Source organism: Oncorhynchus tshawytscha, linkage group LG02 (assembly GCF_018296145.1).
Source record: "Oncorhynchus tshawytscha isolate Ot180627B linkage group LG02, Otsh_v2.0, whole genome shotgun sequence".
Classification (NCBI taxonomy): Eukaryota; Metazoa; Chordata; class Actinopteri; order Salmoniformes; family Salmonidae; genus Oncorhynchus; species Oncorhynchus tshawytscha.
The window spans coordinates 37,485,274-37,505,345 of NC_056430.1; the positions used below are offsets into that span (position 1 = coordinate 37,485,274).

Genomic DNA, 20,072 nt, shown 5'->3' on the forward strand with positions numbered 1-20,072 from the left:
TAGAATGGTCCAAACACACCAACACAGTCGCGAAGAGGGCACAACAACTCCTCATCCTCCTCAGGAGGCTCAAAAGATTTGGCATGGGCCATCAGATCCTCAAAAAAGAAAGTAAAACAGTTAAATAAAGGATAAAAAAATCTAAATAAAAGTTATACAGCTGTACCATGACTGGCTGCATCACCGCTTGGTATGGCAACTACTTGGCATCACTGGGAAGGAGCTCCCTGCCAGGCGGTGTCAGAGGAAGGCCCTAAATTAAAAATAAAATAAAAACTCCAGCGCCCAAGTCATAGACTGCACCAAGTATGGAACTAACAGGACCCTGAACAGCTTCAACCCCCAAGCAATAAGACTGCTAAATAGTTATTAGTCAAATGGCTACCTTGACTATCTGTAGTGAAACTTTTTGCAATAATTTGTTTTGAAACATCAACTCGGTACGGCTACCCCTTGTATCCAAGTTATTGTTACTCATGGTGTATCTATTATTACATGTATTATTGCTTGTTTTACATTCTCTAGTTTCCTTCTCTCTGCATGGTTGGGAAGTTCCCGTAAAACAAACTTTTCACTGTTAGTCCACACCTGTTGTTTACGAGGCATGTGACGAATAAAATTAGATTTGATGTTGCTGCATTTGTGGGCGGAGTGTGCGAGCGCTGAAATCGTTGCGCACCTGTCAACTGGGCACTGGGTAGGTGATGCTAGATGATGGCGAGTGTCTTTAATAATGTGATCTGAGTTTGTTTTTCGGCGACTATTGGGGCAACAGAGACACGTAAGAAGGCAAAAGAAAATAATAAAACCAGGGAGTCATTGAAGGAGTTTGTCGTGGCAGCGTAACAAACTTGGGACCGAATAACAACACCAAACCAAAGGTGAATTCATGTAAACAAAATCAACAACTTTTTTTTTGTCCGCTGCTCTTCATTGCAGCCAACTCAGACTATTGTTTATTGTACTTTAAGCGCGCAATGGCTTCTCCGGGTGCCAGTTCGAGCCCTTTGAGTATCCTGGCTCCCAAAACGAAGACAAAGAAGAAACATTTTGTACAGCAGAAAGTGGAGGTGTTTCGAGCCAGTGACCCTATTCTAAGCGTCCTTATGTGGGGAGTCAATCACTCGGTACGTCGATTAAATCAATGTTTTTGTTGATGTTGTTATTATTATTTATTATTATTATTATTATTATTATTATTGTGTGTGTTCTAACAGTGTAACGTATCCACTATCTGCAGATTAATGACCTGGTCCAGGTGCCTGTCCCCGTCATGCTGCTTCCTGATGACTTCAAAGCCAATACCAAGATCAAAGTCAACAACCATCTCTTCAACAAGTAGGCTACTTTACTAGACTCCATACAACTCTGTAAAAAATAGATATATTGATCCTTGCTCAAGTGGAGAGTTAATCATGTCATCTGATTTATAAATCCCCTTCTTGACTCAATTGTTCCAAATTTGTCACACAATCTCTGCCAGGGCAGGCTCTAGCCTTTCGGGGGCCCTAAGCAAGATTTGGTGGCCCTTTTAGTTTTAAAGCTCATTTCCTTGAATTGTACACATTTTTCCATGGGGCGTAGAGTGAATGGTGTTGTTTTAAAGGCCTACCTCAATCAAAAATGTTATTTTACACACTGAGGTTGGAATAATACTGTGTAACTGAGAACATGATGATAATGGCCTATTAGTGTAACAGCTGTTTGAAAAGACCAGCTGAAATGTCAGCCTGTTTTGGTGGGATGGATTATTGGCCTTCCATTATGACAGCACCATGCGGTAAATTAGTTAATAGACCAATAAGAGTTCCAAACCTCTCTGACAACAATAGCTAATTTTCAGTTTTCCCCTCCCCATGCAGACCACTCCCAGACAGTCCTAGCAAAATTCTTGCTTGAGAAATTCAAATCAAATCAAATTGTATTTGTCACATGCGCCAAACACAACAGGTGTAGTGAAATTACAGTGAAATGCTTACTTACAAGCCCTAAACCAACAATGCAGTTTTAAGAAAATACCCCCAAAAAGTAAGAGATGAGAATAACAAATAAAGAGCAGCAGTAAATAACAATAGTGGGGCTAGCCATTTGATTACCTGTTCAGGAGTCTTATGGCTTGGGGGTAGAAACTGTTGAGAAGCCTTTTTGTCCTAGACTTGGCACTCCGGTACCGTTTGCCATGCAGTAGTAGAGAGTACAGTCTATGACTGGGGTGGCTGGGATCTTTCACAATATTTAGGGCCGTCCTCTGACACCGCCTGGTGTAGAGGTCCTGGATGCCAGGCAGCTTAGCCCCAGTGATGTACTGGGCCGTACGCACTACCCTCTGTAGTGTCTTGCGGTCGGAGGCCGAGCAATTGCAGTACCAGGCAGTGATGCGACCATGCTCTCGATGTTGCAACTGTAGAACCTTTTGAGGATCTCGGGACCCATGCCAAATCTTTTTAATTTCCTGAGGGGGAATAGGCTATGTTGTGCCTTTCTTCACAACTGTCTTGTTGTGTTTGGACCATTCTAGTTTGTTGTTGATGTGGACACCAAGGGACTTGACGCTCTCAACCTGCTCCACTACAGCCCCATCGATGAGAATGGGGGCATGCTCGGTCCTCCTTTTCCTGTAGTCCACAATCATCTCCTTAGTCTTAGTTACGTTGAGGGATAGGTTGTTATTCTGGCACCACCTGGCCAGGTCTCTGACCTCCTCCTTATAGGCTGTCTCGTCGTTGTCGTTGATCAGGCCTACCACTGTTGTGTCATCTGCAAACTTAATGATGGTGTTGGAGTCGTGCCTGGCTATGTAGTCGTGGGTGAACAGGGAGTACAGGAGGGGACTGAGCACGCACCTCTGTGGAGCTCCAGTGTTGAGGATCAGCAGACCACCATAGTCAGGCAGACCACCATAGTCCCTGTGCACAAGAACACAAAGGCAACCTGCCTAAATGACTACAGACCCAAAGCACTCACGTCCGTAGCCATGAAGTGCTTTGAAAGGTTGGTCATGGCTCACATCAACACCATTATCCCAGAAACCCTAGACCCACTCCCATTTGCATACCGCCCAAACAGATCCACAGATGATGCAATCTCTATTGCGCTCAACACTGCCCTTTCCCACCTGGACAAAAGGAACACTTATGTGAGAATGCTATTGGTGCGGCTGGCATCCGACACATTGGTGCGGCTGGCTTCCGGGTTGGATGAGCGCTGTGTTAAGAAGCAGTGCGGTTTGGTTGGGTTGTGTATCGGAGGACGCATGACTTTCAACCTTCGTCTCTCCCGAGCCCGTACGGGAGTTGCAGCAATGAGACAAGATAGTAGCTACTAACAATTGTATACCACGAAATTGGGGAGAAAAAAGGGGTAAAAATTCACACACAAAGAAAAGAAAAAATGTCAGTTGGTCAGCACATGCCTGGAGTACACGACCTGGTAATCCTTCTGGCCTTGTGTAACCTGTTTAAAGGTCTGATGTTGTGTACTCCTCAATGCCATCGGAAGAAGAGCGTCAAGTCCCTTGGTGTAGAATCTCAATTCAACGGCTCAGACACAAGAGGCATGTGGCAGGGTCTACAGTCAATCACGGACTACAGGAAGAAACCCAGCCCAGTCACGGACCAGGATGTCTTGCTCCCAGGCAGACTAAATAACTTTTTTGCCCGCTTTGAGGACAATACAGTGCCACTGACACGGCCTGCAACGAAAACATGCGGTCTCTCCTTCACTGCAGCCGAGGTGAGTAAGACATTTAAACGTGTTAACCCTCGCAAGGCTGCAGGCCCAGACGGCATCCCCAGCCGCGCCCTCAGAGCATGCGCAGACCAGCTGGCCGGTGTGTTTACGGACATATTCAATCAATCCCTATACCAGTCTGCTGTTCCCACATGCTTCAAGAGGGCCACCATTGTTCCTGTTCCCAAGAAAGCTAAGGTAACTGAGCTAAACGACTACCGCCCCGTAGCACTCACATCCGTCATCATGAAGTGCTTTGAGAGACTAGTCAAGGACCATATCACCTCCACCCTACCTGACACCCTAGATCCACTCCAATTTGCTTACCGCCCAAATAGGTCCACAGACGATGCAATCTCAACCACACTGCACACTGCCCTAACCCATCTGGACAAGAGGAATACCTATGTGAGAATGCTGTTCATCGACTACAGCTCGGCATTCAACACCATAGTACCCTCCAAGCTCGTCATCAAGCTCGAGACCCTGGGTCTCGACCCCGCCCTGTGCAACTGGGTACTGGACTTCCTGACGGGCCGCCCCCAGGTGGTGAGGGTAGGCAACAACATCTCCTCCCCGCTGATCCTCAACACTGGGGCCCCACAAGGGTGCGTTCTGAGCCCTCTCCTGTACTCCCTGTTCACCCACGACTGCGTGGCCACGCACGCCTCCAACTCAATCATCAAGTTTGCGGACGACACAACAGTGGTAGGCTTGATTACCAACAACGACGAGACGGCCTACAGGGAGGAGGTGAGGGCCCTCGGAGTGTGGTGTCAGGAAAATAACCTCACACTCAACGTCAACAAAACTAAGGAGATGATTGTGGACTTCAGGAAACAGCAGAGGGAACACCCCCCCCATCCACATCGATGGAACAGTAGTGGAGAGGGTAGCAAGTTTTAAGTTCCTCGGCATACACATCACAGACAAACTGAATTGGTCCACTCACACAGACAGCATCGTGAGGAAGGCGCAGCAGCGCCTCTTCAACCTCAGGAGGCTGAAGAAATTTGGCTTGTCACCAAAAGCACTCACAAACTTCTACAGATGCACAATCGAGAGCATCCTGGCGGGCTGTATCACCGCCTGGTATGGCAACTGCACCGCCCTCAACCGTAAGGCTCTCCAGAGGGTAGTGAGGTCTGCACAACGCATCACCGGGGGCAAACTACCTGCCCTCCAGGACACCTACACCACCCGATGCTACAGGAAGGCCATAAAGATCATCAAGGACATCAACCACCCGAGCCACTGCCTGTTCACCCCGCTGTCATCCAGAAGGCGAGGTCAGTACAGGTGCATCAAAGCTGGGACCGAGAGACTGAAAAACAGCTTCTATCTCAAGGCCATCAGACTGTTAAACAGCCACCACTAACATTGAGTGGCTACTGCCAACACACTGTCAATGACACTGACTCTACTCCAGCCACTTTAATCATGGGAATTGATGGGAAATGATGTAAATATATCACTAGCCACTTTAAACAATGCTACCTTATATAATGTTACTTACCCTACATTATTCATCTCATATGCATACGTAGATACTGTACTCTATATCATCGACTGCATCCTTATGTAATACATGTATCACTAGCCACTTTAACTATGCCACTTGGTTTACATACTCATCTCATATGTATATACTGTACTCGATATCATCTACTGTATCTTGCCTATGCTGCTCTGTACCATCACTCATTCATATATCCTTATGTATTATATTCATATTCTTTATCCCCTTACACTGTGTATAAGACAGTAGTTTTTTTTGGAATTGTTAGTTAGATTACTTGTTCGTTATTACTGCATTGTCGGAACTAGAAGCACAAGCATTTCGCTACACTCGCATTAACATCTGCTAACCATGTGTATGTGACAAATAAAATTTGATTTGATTTGGAAGAATCCCAGAACATGTTCCAGTCTGTGATAGCAAAACAGTCCTGCGTCTGCTTCATCTGACCACTTTTTTTTTATAGACCGAGTTACTGGTGCTTCCTGCTTTAATGTTTGCTTGTAAGCAGGAATCAGGAGGATAGAATTGTGGTCGGATTTACCAAAAGGAGGGCGAGGGAGAGCTTTGTACGCATCTCTGTGTGTGGAGTACAGGTGATCTAGATTTTTTTATTCTGGTTGCACATTTAACATGTTGATAGAAATTTGGTAGAACTGATTTAAGTTTCCCTGCATTATGTCTCCGGCCACTAGGATGCTCCCTCTGGGTGAGTGGTTTCCTGTTGGTTTATTTCCTTATACAGCTGACTGAGTGTGGTCTTAGTGCCAGCAGCTGTCTGTGGTGGTAAAGTATGTGTAGCCATTTGATTAGATGTTCAGGAGTCTTATGGCTTAGGGGTAGAAGCTGTTTAGAAGCCTCTTGGACAATGACTTGGCGCTCTGGTACCGCTTTCCGTGCGTTAGCAGAGAAAACAGTCTATGATTAGGGTGGCTGGAGTCTTTGACAATTTTTAGGACCTTCCCCTGACACCGCCTGGTATAGAGGTCCTGGATGGGAGGAAGCTTGGCTCCGGTGATGTATTGGGCTGTACGCACTACCCTCTAGAGTCTTGCGGGTCAGAGGCCGAGCAGTTGCCATACCAGGCAGTGATGCAACAATCAGGATGCTCTCAATGACTTTTACTAAGCTTTTTTCAATGTTTTAAATTAAAATGGTAAAAAGAATCACAGTAAGGTACTTAATAGTTACCCTGAAATTATTTGATAGTGAGATTAAAAATAAATAAAAAACAGAAGCATTGGACCTCAAGTTTTTACCCAATTATACACATTTTGCCAAGGGGCAGAGAGCATACAATTGCAGTTACTGCTAATTTCCTGCAAATATACCAATTTTGCCATGATGTGGGATACATTTTTGCATTTTTAAAGCTAATTTCCTGCAATTCTACAAATTTTGTAGAGTCTTGTGCCATGTTATTATGATATCTGAGTGAAAATGATGAACAAAATCAATGGGAGCCCCCTGGAGCACGTGTGCTGCTTGTTCAGTCGGTTTTCGGTCATATTTACTACAAATGTAGATAACTACCAGTCTAAACATTGTTTGCTGACATGGCTAATTGAGTGACAGCCAGTGACTGACATAACAAGAGAGAAACTAGTGACGCACAACCAAATTTTGGAATTTCGGTTTATTCGGTTTATTCTACTATTCTACTATTCTATTCACGGTTTATTCTACTATTCTTAGTAAGATGAGACCCCGACTGAGTTCCTAAAAAAAAAAAACATGTTTAAAAAAAAATTGGTCGAGGGCCCCCGGCCGCAACGTGGACCTAAGAGATTGTTTATGTTGCTTATGCCTGGAACCGGCCCTGATCTTTGCCACAAACCAATTTTCTGTTCTCGCAATAATTGCATATTAGAAGATAGACAAACCTATGTTTATCTGAATGTCAAAGGCGAGCACTACCTATGAAGCTGCATTCTGTGCAGAGATGTGAGAGGGAGTGTTTGTGGGAAACACTGCTACCTAAAGCATTATTGAGAGCTTTGGAGTCTTGCAGGTTTTTAAGAAGGAGGATTTACAGTAAAGTGCTCATACTATTCTAAAAGAGAAAGAAATGTTCTGTGTGTGGACCAGAGCAGAGATTGTTTAATCTCTCGGTGCAGCTCAGCTCACACAAACACCATGACGCTCAATGGCTAAGTAGACAGCGCAATTAGACTCACGATGACATGTCCACTGAAAGGAATGTGAAAGGAATCGGACACAGAGTGTGTGTGTGTGTGTGAGAGACACACACACAGAAGTGACAGAGATGAGTCTAATAAAAATAAAGTGTATTCTTGTATTTGTCAAAGGCCAGAGATTGGCTGCTCTGATGTTTCATTTTGTGTTGTTATTGTACAGTGGGGTCCTGCATGTTTCTTAGGCAGAGACTGTAAACTGTTTAAACCTCAATGAGATTTGGTAGAGTTTTCCAATCCTTTAATCTGGTCAGGAATTCAGGCCCTGGTGAAGGATTGCTCCCACTTTACTTTGTTTGGATTCTTTTTCATTTGCACAAGAATGAGAAAGTCCTTTGAAATCATTTTGGAATGATAGGCACAGTGGTTCAGATATCGTAATATCAATCAGATGTCCTCAGAAATGCCGTCCTCTATTATTAATCCAATTATTATTGCAATGCTATTTTTACAGTAGCCCGTGGACTGCAAATCCTACTCATCCAAAATGGTTATTACACGGTGGTGGTTGCAACAATATAATTGATTTGAGCTTGTCCTCAGATTATTCTTCAATACACTATTCATAATATTAATCAGTTATTGAGCTCAGTTGTACAAGTTGCACATTCCGATCCTTGTATTTACAGTCTGTTCTCTTCTCTGCTTTCCTCCCTAAGTTGTAGTACACAGCTGAAAGCACTTGGGAGAATGATTAGAAGCGTGTTGTCCCGTTTCTGAACAATGAAGTGTGAAATTCCTGCCTCAAGTAGGGAGAGGAGAGGGAAAGAGGGAGATGCAAAACAACATGCAGAATAGAGGCCAAATGATATCCATGTCCTCGTGGTTAATAGGTGTAGTGCATCAGGTCATTAAGTTGAAGTCTGGTTCTGGTGTTTCTCATGTTTGTCTACAAGATGTAGAATTATAGTCCTTATGTTTGTGAATGTTGAATTCATATAGGCCTAACCTTATAAAACCCTTAGAATTAGAATGAGTAGAAGAGGCATCCCCATTCGTTCTACTTGTATGATCGGAAATCCCCCAAAATAATATAAAGCTGTAATAAACATCAATATTTACACTTTTGATCTCTTATTTGTTTCTCTACAGAGAGAATCTTCCAGGACATTTCAAGTTCAAAGAGTATTGTCCACAGGTGTTCCGCAATCTCCGAGAGCGCTTTGGAATCGAGGATCTGGATTATCAGGTATGAATACCCACACACAGGCCAACATGGTGAGTCTTTATAAGCTCTGTGGCTTTGATGGCCTACTAGAAAGGGGGTAGGATTGAATGGGGCAGTTTTAAATAATTTGCATGAGGTTGGCATAATATTTGCATGGATTGGTTGGTAGGTAAGGCCTGTGTGTTCACTGCATGTTCTCACATAGTGGTGTCTGTCGATTTTCATTGTCACAGGTTATGTGGCATTAATAGGGACTCGTGTGATTTTGGGGGAGAGTTGCCATTCAAAGGTGATGGAATTTTACTGGTCCGATGTCCGTTTAATCAGTCATATCCCAATTTTCTTCTAAGAGATGCATCTACCATCTGTTTTGATGCTGTGTTAGAAAAACAAACTCCACATTCATTTATGTTTCAGTCATGAAAACATCTGTCAAAGTTAGATTTTGTGGTTAACCATACCCTTTATGTACCGAGATTTAAAATGTTTTCCATAACAAAACCAAAGGAAGATATTATTGGTGGCTGTTGCACTTCTCTTAACTCCATATCCCCTCTGATACCAAGGCTTCTCTGGCACGCAGCCCTCCGGTGAAGGACGGGGATGGTCACGGAGTGGGGCTGCTGCTGACATCATATGATCGCACCCTGAAACTCAAACAGATCTCCAGTGAGGAAGTGGAGGACATGCACAACATCCTATCTGAATATCACCAGGTAACAACACTGACACCCTATTCCCATCTGGCAACCTATTCCTTTTAGTACACAACTGTGCAACAGTGAGAGTGCAAAGCTGGTCCTGGAGACTCTGGAGATGGGTGTTTTAAGCTTTTGTTCCAACTCAGCATTAAAAGTGATATTTCGGCAATGAGGCCCTTTATCTACTCCCCCGGTCAGATGAACTCGTGGATACCATTTTTATGTCTTTGTGTCCAGTAAGAAGAAAGTTGGATGTAGTTTTGCGAGCCAATGCTAACTAGCATTAGCACAAGGACTTGAATTCTATGCGTGTCTGCTAACATGCTATGCAGCTGATTCAATTAGTGATTATTTCAATCATTGAATTTATTGATTAAGCCCTTCTTACATCAGCTGATATCTCAAAAGTGTTGTGCAGAAACCCAGCCTAAAACCCCAAACAGCAAGCCAGAACCTAGGAAGAAACCTAGAGAGGAACCAGGCTATGAGGGGTGGCCAGTCCTCTTCTGGCTGTGCCGGGTGGAGATTATAACAACATGACCAAGATGTTCAAATGTTCATAGATGGCCAGCATGGTGAAATAATAATAATCACAGTAGTTGTCAAGGGTGCAACAGGTCAGCACCTCAGGAGTAAATGTCAGTTGGCTTTTCATAGCTGATCATTCAGAGTATCTCTACCGCTCCTGCTGTCTCTAGAGAGTTGAAAACAGCAGGTCTGGGACAGGTAGCACGTCCGGTGAACAGGTCAGGGTTCCAAAGCCGCAGGCAGAACAGTTGAAACTGGAGCAGCAGCACGGCCAGCTGGACTGGGGAAAGCAAGGAGTCATCAGGCAAGGTAGTCCTGGAACAATGCTCTGCACGTCCTGTACTGGAGTTGAGAAGCAATCTCAAATACAGATGCAGCATCACACTTAAATAAAATAACTGCATACTTTATTAAGCTCTTGATCACCTCACCCACATCGTCCCTGCTTCTCCCTCTCTGCCAGCACATAGTGACGTGTCACGGCAGCACGCTGCTGCCTCAGTTTCTGGCCATGTACCGGGTGACCGTGGAGAGTGAGGACACCTACCTCATCGTTATGAGGAACATGTTCAGCCACAGGCTCAACGTTCACAGGAAGTACGACCTTAAGGTATCAATCAATCACATTATTTTATAAAATAGCTTTTTGCATCAGCAGTAGTCATAAAGAAAGTCCTATACACTTTTTCAATACATCATGATTAGGATATTTTGAGTGCAACCACATTTGGGTTTTTTCAAATTATGTAACAACATTTAGCCCATATATTCCGGTCACTCATCATCAGTTCTATGATGTTCCATGTTGTGGATATGAGGTATGTTACTGGTTTGGGCTCAGGATAAAGTTAGTCTAATTACAATAATGTGCTTATATTGAGATTGTGCTCTCACACAGACGGACCACTAGATGGTATACTGGTGTCGTTACCCATTCTGTCCACAGTAGTTTTGCTTAGTTCCACCATAGATGTAATTACTTGCAGTGAAAGAAAGCAACCCGGCTCTCCGCCCCTGGTTAGAGAATAAGGCAGCCTCACAAAGTTACACACACACACACAGGGTAACTTCATTTACACACACTAGAACATAGGTACATGGGGTTGGTTCTGAAAGGTACAGAAAGGGAATAATGAATATAAACATATAGGCTACAATGACTATAGCAGAGTTACAAATGGGTATGAATGAGCTTCAACACTGTAATGGCATAGAACTGGAATAGCTCAATATGAAGGACTGTATATGATAATACATTGCAGTGATGAGCAATAGCAACCATAGCTAATAACTGTATATGATAATAGATATAGTAGGCTATTACAAAGTAAGGCACAACAATGACTGTAATCGACCAGTAGATGGTGAAGGTTATAACACAGTAACAAGTATCAAATAGATAGTAAATAGGAAACAAGTAAATAGCCACTAATAATTGCAGCGAGCCAGTCTCTGCGGTGTCAGCCAGACATAAACAAGTAACACAAGCTGGAAAATAGTCCTACAGCGCCCTCGGCAGGATAATTGGTAACAGGCAGGTTTGTAAACAGAATGTGTTCTTTTATCAGGGGTCTCTGGTGTCCCGTGAAGCGAGTTTAAAGGAAAAGGTAAGATCATAGCAAATGGATTTATTTTCAAAAGGGAGTTGTGGGATATTTTGAAATTGATCAACATGTAGATCCAAATTGGTTCTCTTATTGACTTGCTCCCTCTCCCCTCTTTCTCGTTGTGTTTTCAGGAGAAAGAGTTGCCCACGTACAAAGATGTGGACTTCAGGAATAACATGCAGAAGGTTTATGTGAGTGAGGAGGAGAAGGAGAGGATCATGGACAAGCTCAATAGAGATGTGGAGGTGAGTGTCCAAGACATGGCACAGCATCATTTGCACAGCAGTACAATATGCATCAGTGCAGAGTAGCTGGCTGAGAGGGATGCCACAGTGTGGGTTGAGAGGGAGGAAAGATGAACAGACAAATGTGACTGTTGTAATTGGCTAACTGTACTATGTTTGTCTTTTCTTCTGTGTGTGTCTGTCACCCTTTCTCTCTCGCTCTTTTTCTCTCTCCAGTTCCTGGTGCATCTGAGGATCATGGACTACAGCCTGCTGCTGGGGATCCACGATGTGGGCCGGGTGGAGGAGGAGGAGATGGAGGAGGAGTCGTATGATGATTATGATTCGGAGGACGAGGAGGAGGAGGAGAACAGCCTGACTCCTGCTCCTGCTGTGGGCTCCTATGGCACCTCCCCTGAGGGCATCGCTGGCTACATGAACTCCTTTAAACCCCTGGGGCCTGGGGAGTTTGACCCTTATGTAGACGTCTACGCCATTCAGAGTGCTGTGGGTGAGTCCCCATAGAGATCCTATAATTAACTTCTAGAATTAAAGTTTTCCTGACCAAGATGGCTGATTTTTAGGCATATTGCTAGGATGACAAATTACGTTCTATTTAGTTCTGAGCCCCAACAAGTGAATTTTGTAGCTGATCAGAACAATGATTCAAAGAGGATTTTTTAATGTTTTGTATGGTCATTGATGATCTAACTATTGGATACATTGATATAAACCATGGCATTGTTGAATAGTTGATTCTGATTCGCTTGAAGGGCATTATTTCCTTTTATACAAATAGTGGTTCTAATGCTGATTGGTTAACCTCATTCTAGCCGGTGTCTATACCATGAGTTACCACCGGCTACATCTATGACATTAAATGCCTATTTATTCTGTTCCATCTGACTGCGCAATCCATTGTCTCATCAGCCAAGCCAGACCATTTCTAAACTTGATCATCACTTTAAAACGTATCTAGACATTATCTCACATTTCTTTTAGACTAACATTTAGTTTTCAACAGTGGACATTTGTATAAACCTTGCTGTCTGTCTCTCTGACATTTGCAACATTGTTTCAGTAATCAAATTCGATCTCTAGCCATCCCATAGTAATGAACGTGTCGGGAAGATACAGACAGGCAGGCACCGTTTCTCAGCCAGTTGAAATAATGAATCAGCTGGCATCATTTTTATGGATGTATACAAAGATGTCAATTGAAAAAAGGTAAAAAGAAACAAAGTTTGCAGACTTTCCTGCTTCAGTTTGAAGTGATTGTGTTAACTGTGTTAGAGAGCACATGTTCTATGCCAGGTGAAAACATACCTCATTTGCTCATTCTTATGGATGTATCTAAATAGATGTCACTAGAAAACAGCTTAAACAAATGCAAATGCAGCTGTTGTTGTTATTCTGGCTGCACTGTTTGACGTGACTGTAAGTTGGCTAGCAAGCATGGGATAAGAACGTTGCCAGCCAGTATGGCAATAGAACATTTAGAACGAACGACTGGGTCGCGTCCGTAGATGGAGAACAAAAAGACTGAACGACTGGGTCGCGTCTCTGGAAACCGAACTGATAGAACAAATGACCAGCTGGCTTGGGTAGCAACCCTAGATTTGTGTTGGGACTATATCTTGTGGAAGGATGAAAGAGTATGAATAAATTAATCAATATAACGTTTTTAATGAAAATATGTCAATCATTATTTGAATATGTTGGGAATCCGTTGTATAAAAGTGATAATGCCCTCGAAGCTGGTGTTTGGAGGATATATTGCCGATTTTGTCTCGGGCCTAACAAAACCTGTGCCAATATATCCTAAAAACACTGGCTTCTCGGGCATTAGCACTTAAATAACACACAGTATATTTGCATGGTAGAATTCAGTGACACTAGTTCATTCTTATGTTCAATGTTTGAGGTGCTTTTGAAAGCAAAAATCAAATTGAAAACATTACTGGCCTTGTTGATTTAGATTTTAATAATAGCAAACTAGGAGTGATAATTCGGTTAGCTAAACTAGCAAGTCTGTTTGGTTACTAACTACTGTCGCTATCTAGTAAACTTGCTAGCTACTTCACATTTCTAGCGGCAGGGTCAAATTTGGATGCCAAAAGGCTTTAAATATAAGATCAGGTGTTCTTTACCTTAACACCAAAATATGGATCCTGAAAGGGAATTTTCTGCATTTTAAACACTTTTTGTCAGTGAATGTAGGCATTTTTGCCATGTCTCCAGATGTTATTTACTTCTACAAGAAATATAAGCCATAAAATAAAATGTTTCAAATCTTTCTTCATTATTTTATAGTCCTAGTTAGTCTTTTTCGTCATTAGTGTTTTTTATGATTATTGTATTTATTATTTTATTTCAGATTTTCTGTATCTCTCTGATATCACTTATCACCCTGTAAGTTTGTTGTAATTTTCAAATCAAATTTTATTTGTCACATACACATGGTTAGCAGATGTTAATGCGAGTGTAGCGAAATGCTTGTGCTTCTAGTTCCGACAATGCAGTGATAACCAACAAGTAATCTAACTAACAATTCCAAAACTACTGTCTTATACACAGTGTAAGGGGATAAAGAATATGTACATAAGGATATATGAATGAGTGATGGTACAGAGCAGCATAGGCAAGATACAGTAGATGGTATCGAGTACAGTATATACATATGAGATGAGTATGTAAACAAAGTGGCATAGTTAAAGTGGCTAGTGATACATGTATTACATAAGGATGCAGTCGTACAGTATATACGTATGCATATGAGATGAATAATGTAGGGTAAGTAACATTATATAAGGTAGCATTGTTTAAAGTGGCTAGTGATATATTTACATCATTTTCCATCAATTCCCATTATTAAAGTGGCTGGAGTTGAGTCAGTGTCAGTGTGTTGGCAGCAGCCACTCAATGTTAGTGGTGGCTGTTTAACAGTCTGATGGCCTTGAGATAGAAGCTGTTATTCAGTCTCTCGGTCCCAGCTTTGATGCACCTGTACTGACCTCGCCTTCTGGATGATAGCGGGGTGAACAGGCAGTGGCTCGGGTGGTTGATGTCCTTGATGATCTTTATGGCCTTCCTGTAACATCGGGTGGTGTAGGTGTCCTGGAGGGCAGGTAGTTTGCCCCCGGTGATGCGTTGTGCAGACCTCACTACCCTTTGGAGAGCCTTACGGTTGAGGGCGGAGCAGTTGCCGTACCAGGCGGTGATACAGCCCGCCAGGATGCTCTCGATTGTGCATCTGTAGAAGTTTGTGAGTGCTTTTGGTGACAAGCCAAATTTCTTCAGCCTCCTGAGGTTGAAGAGGCGCTGCTGCGCCTTCTTCACGATGCTGTCTGTGTGAGTGGACCAATTCAGTTTGTCTGTGATGTGTATGCCGAGGAACTTAAAACTTACTACCCTCTCCACTACTGTTCCATCGATGTGGATAGGGGGGTGTTCCCTCTGCTCTTTCCTGAAGTCCACAATCATCTCCTTAGTTTTGTTGACGTTGAGTGTGAGGTTATTTTCCTGACACTACACTCCGAGGGCCCTCACCTCCTCCCTGTAGGCCGTCTCGTCATTGTTGGTAATCAAGCCTACCACTGTTATGTCGTCCGCAAACTTGATGATTGAGTTGGAGGCGTGCGTGGACACGCAGTCGTGGGTGAACAGGGAGTACAGGAGAGGGCTCAGAACGCACCCTTGTGGGGCCCCAGTGTTGAGGATCAGCGGGGAGGAGATGTTGTTGCCTACCCTCACCACCTGGGGGCGGCCCGTCAGGAAGTCCAGTACCCAGTTGCACAGGGCGGGGTCGAGACCCAGGGTCTCGAGCTTGATGACGAGCTTGGAGGGTACTATGGTGTTGAATGCCGAGCTGTAGTCGATGAACTGCATTCTCACATAGGAATTCCTCTTGTCCAGATGGGTTAGGGCAGTGTGCAGTGTGGTTGAGATTGCATCGTCTGTGGACCTATTTGGGCGGTGAGCAAATTGGAGTGGGTCTAGGGTGTCAGGTAGGGTGGAGGTGATATGGTCCTTGACTAGTCTCTCAAAGCACTTCATGATGACGGAAGTGAGTGCTACGGGGCGGTAGTCGTTTAGCTCAGTTACCTTAGCTTTCTTGGGAACAGGAACAATGGTGGCCCTCTTGAAGCATGTGGGAACAGCAGACTGGTATAGGGATTGATTGAATATGTCCGTAAACACACCGGCCAGCTGGTCTGCGCATGCTCTGAGGGCGTGGCTGGGGATGCTGTCTGGGCCTGCAGCCTTGCGAGGGTTAACACGTTTAAATGTCTTACTCACCTCGGCTGCAGTGAAGGAGAGACCGCATGTTTTCGTTGCAGGCCGTGTCAGTGGCACTGTATTGTCCTCAAAGCGGGCAAAAAAGTTATTTAGTCTGCCTGGGAGCAAGACATCCTGGTCCGTGACTGGGCTGGATTTCTTCCTGTAGTCCGTGATTGACTGTAGACCCTGCCACATGCCTCTTGTGTCTGAGAAAACGACCTTTTCCTACAATGGCACCACATTCAAGAAGTGTCATAATTTCTTTGGTGGGAAAACTATGGTGCAAAGCTAGATAACTAGAAACATTTAGTTGTATCTATTTTTCATGTTGTTAGTCTGTATGTCCCACTCATAAATGTCCACCCTGTTAGGCTAAATATGTTTGATAGAGAAGTTAAAATCCTGTTCAAATGTTCACCGCCTGAGCTTGACCAATATGTTTTTCTGATATTTTTGTATTCTTTCTTCCTAAATTTGAGGTCCAAATGCCACCGCATTGTAGGAATTGCCCGGCAAATGTGTTATATTATAGCCATGGTATAATCAACTTTTTTATTTTACCAGGTAAGTTGACTGAGAACACGTTCTCATTTACAGCAACGACCTGGGGAATAGTTACAGGGGAGAGTAGGGGGATGAATGAGACAATTGTAAGCTGGGGATGATTAGGTGACCATGATGGACAGCTTGGGAATTTAGCCAGGACACTGGGGTTAACACCCCTACTCTTACAGTAAGTGCCATGGGTTCTTTAATGACCTCAGAGAGTCAGGACACCCATTTAACATCCCATCTGAAAGACATCACCCTACACAGGGCAGTCACTGCCAAGGGGCATTTTTTTGACCAGAGGAAAGAGTGCCTCCTACTGGCCCCCTAACACCACTTCCAGCAGCAGCTGGTTTCCCATCCAGGGACTGACCAGGACTAACCCTGCTTAGCTTCAGAAGCAAGCCAGCAGTAGGATTCAGGGTGGTATGCTGCTAGCTAACTTGTGGCTCTATGCAGATCCTTCTACGTCGTTCATTATTTAGAACGCATAGACTCCTGTTGATTATCCTTTAGACACAGTGATGATGAGGAATAATGAACTTGTGGGCACAATCCTAACCTGAGATACCCATGACTTACTTACTTGATACTGCATCAATGTGTCAATGAGAGATTTGTGTGATATTTGTATCATATGCATCCAAATACAGTTAGGATTGGTCTCATACTATATTAAGCCGTATACAATACAGTACATGTATACCTCGCAGTCAGTGGGGGAGTGATGGTCTATCCACTGTGTGATAGCCTTGTCTTGCTGCTGTAGGTGCACCCCAGAGGGAGGTGTACTTCATGGGTCTGATTGACGTCCTGACTCACTATGACACCAAGAAGAAAGCCGCTCATGCTGCCAAGACCGTCAAACATGGGGTGAGTGACACACGGATGCGTGCATGCTTGCAATCGAGTTGAGTATAAATTCTGAACTGTACTTTGGAAACTTTTAGGGGGTAGGAAATACCCACATTTTTCAATTGTTTTTCAAGATGTTTTCTATCTGAAAAGTTAGTTGTTGATTTATCAATATCTGTATTTGACATGTTGTGTTTTTGTGATTCCTAGTCTGGAGCAGAAATCTCCACCGTTCACCCTGAGCAGTACGCAAAGAGGTTCCGTGAGTTCATTGCTAAGATCTTTGCCTAGCTTACCAGAAAACAGCTACATCTACAGTACCATGGCCGACTCAATACGAAAAAAACTCCCCATTTTAGTACCTTGTTGTTACAATTCATTATCTAACAGACACTGTATTTGATTCTAATATTTAACGACACTGCTTTTTGATTTCATGAATCAATTCAAGTAGATGATTTTGTATATAGATAACTACAGAGCAAATATACAGTATATTAACTAAGAAATATACCGTTTTTTAAAGCTATTTATTTAATTGAAGTTAAAAAAAGACTCTTGGTACTAGCTTTGCCACCTGTGGAACACGAGAGAAACTACATCGTCACATGCCTCGAGTTCTGGTTGACTGGAATTTTGGAGACCTGGCAGAGTTCTATTCGCTGTGGAAGTCTGACAACAGAGTGCGTTTGAATGGCTTCGGTGACGATGGGAAGAGAGAGAGCATTGTCTTTGTGGCATGCTCTTCCAGCTGATTCTGACTGGATGGAAGCACAAAAGGAAGGAGTGACCATAGCGATGGCTATTAATTTATGGACACACACACTGGACTGGTATTTTAGAAAGACTGATCGATGTCCTTCTTTGCCTAGATTTCCTTAAATCAAAACAAGGTGGAGAAATGCCTTTTAAGTCTTTTGAAATCACTGATGTATCTTAATATATTGGGAGTGGCTCCTAATCCGTGAGCGGATCTTTTATTTCTGAGGCTCCGTATCCGTGAGTGCGCAAATTCTCGCAGTATGTCTCATTCATTTTCTCATGCCGAACCCAGATTAGATACATGGCTAGTTATTAAATTGCAAAAATATGGTATTCGCAATGTCACTAAGAAAAAACAAAACCACTACAATGTCAATGATTTTTGTCATGAGTTCAGTACCATTTGCTTGATTTGCGGACCCATGACGAAGGTTTATCGTCATTAACTAGCTAACGTTAGCATGCTAGTGATGCTAGTGTTAGCTAGCAAGCTGTATTCAAGTCCATTGGAAACCGATGCAACCCTGGTGGCTACGTGGCTAGCTAGACGACCGGTAGTGGCAGTAAGGTCCATATGAGAGTCAAGGCTCTAAGTGCCATCGTGCACATAAAATACTGTTTGATGAGCTAGCTAAGTTAGCTAAGAAGGTATACCAGTTAACTAGCTTTGCATGCATGGTAGGACCAGTGTTGTCCAAGATGGTAGATCGTCTCTGGTGATGTGTCAACATTACAACCAAATTGCAACCTATGGGACGCAAACATTCCTGCACATACACAGGTATCGGATAACAATAAGAAATATTTCTCAATATATTGCATATTTAGTCCACAATTTCTCTGACATTTGGCTTGTAGTTATTGCACAACAAAGAAGAGACCGTTTTCAGGGACCTACCCAATCAAAACAAACAGTGAAATTATAGTTAGGGAGAAATTAACCATACGACCGCTAGTAGGTGTCAATGTATCCCCACAGATCAATTTGATTTCAACAGTACTTAATAGAGTCCACTAACTTGCTGCACTGGTGTAAACTATTACTATTGCACGTGATTTACGTATATTGACATTTTGGAGAACACTTATGGATCTGTTAGACACATCTATGTATTTTCTCTGTCAACGGATTTGTATTTCTTGGGTGAGGTGGGGCTAACTAAATAAGAAATGACAATCCAGGACAAATGGAAATACAGACTGCTTTGTGATATCAAATGCCTTCTTACATTTTAAGATGGGGTATGCAACCAAGCATGGTTTCAAGCACACATGAAACCATTCATGAAGACAAATGATTTGAAGTACACCCCTATGGAGTATAAACAATTACAAATTATTATAGATGCCCCAAATTAGATTGAATGGGCTTGTAATTCACACAGTACTGATGAGAAATCAAGTGCATTTGATGTAAATATAGGTATACAAGGACATCTCCTGGTCAGCAGGTTTTTCATCCTCAGTCACTAGCTATCATAATTGTGTATCCCTCCTTCACAAGCTTGATGTTTCCTATGCAAAAAAGCAAAGCATTGATGCACTAGCATGCAATGACGCAGGTATTTATGTAACGGATGTGAAACGCTAGCTTAGTTGGTGGTGCGCGCTAAATAGTGTTTCAACCGGTGACGTCACTTGCTCTGAGACCTTGAAGTAGTGGTTCCCCTTGCTCTGCAAGGGCCGCGGCTTTTATGGAGCGATGGGTAACGATGCTTCGTGGGTGACTGTTGTTGAAGTGTGCAGAGGGTCCCTGGTTCGAGCCCGGGTATGGGCGAGGGGACGGTTTAAAGTTATACTGTTACATTTACATTGCAACATATATTGTCATTGACTAAAACAAAATATAATTGTATGAGAAACCATTAAACTTCCATTAATAGCTGGGGTGTTTATTTTCTTAAATCACTGAACACAACTGCCTTTTATTAGAACATGCTTCTATTTGAGCCGG

General features: G+C 43.2%; 1 protein-coding gene across 3 annotated transcripts; it reads left to right on the top strand.

The window, feature by feature from the left end:
* Positions 1-288: 288 nt before the first annotated feature.
* LOC112216371 (phosphatidylinositol 5-phosphate 4-kinase type-2 gamma) lies at positions 289-19,799 on the top strand. 3 transcript variants are annotated; one of them, XM_024376335.2, is made up of 12 exons: positions 290-881; positions 972-1,127; positions 1,241-1,338; positions 8,536-8,632; positions 9,178-9,327; positions 10,304-10,450; positions 11,409-11,447; positions 11,579-11,692; positions 11,909-12,182; positions 17,271-17,374; positions 17,567-17,618; positions 17,925-19,799. In XM_024376335.2, exons 2-12 carry the CDS (start codon positions 978-980, stop codon positions 18,047-18,049), a joined length of 1,350 nt encoding a protein of 449 aa, XP_024232103.1. In that variant the 5' UTR covers positions 290-881; positions 972-977; the 3' UTR covers positions 18,050-19,799. The 3 variants fall into 3 exon arrangements, with proteins under 3 accessions (XP_024232096.1, XP_024232103.1, XP_024232112.1); XM_024376328.2 differs by having other exon boundaries at positions 289-1,127; XM_024376344.2 differs by having other exon boundaries at positions 296-1,127; positions 17,567-18,054.
* Positions 19,800-20,072: the final 273 nt, after the last annotated feature.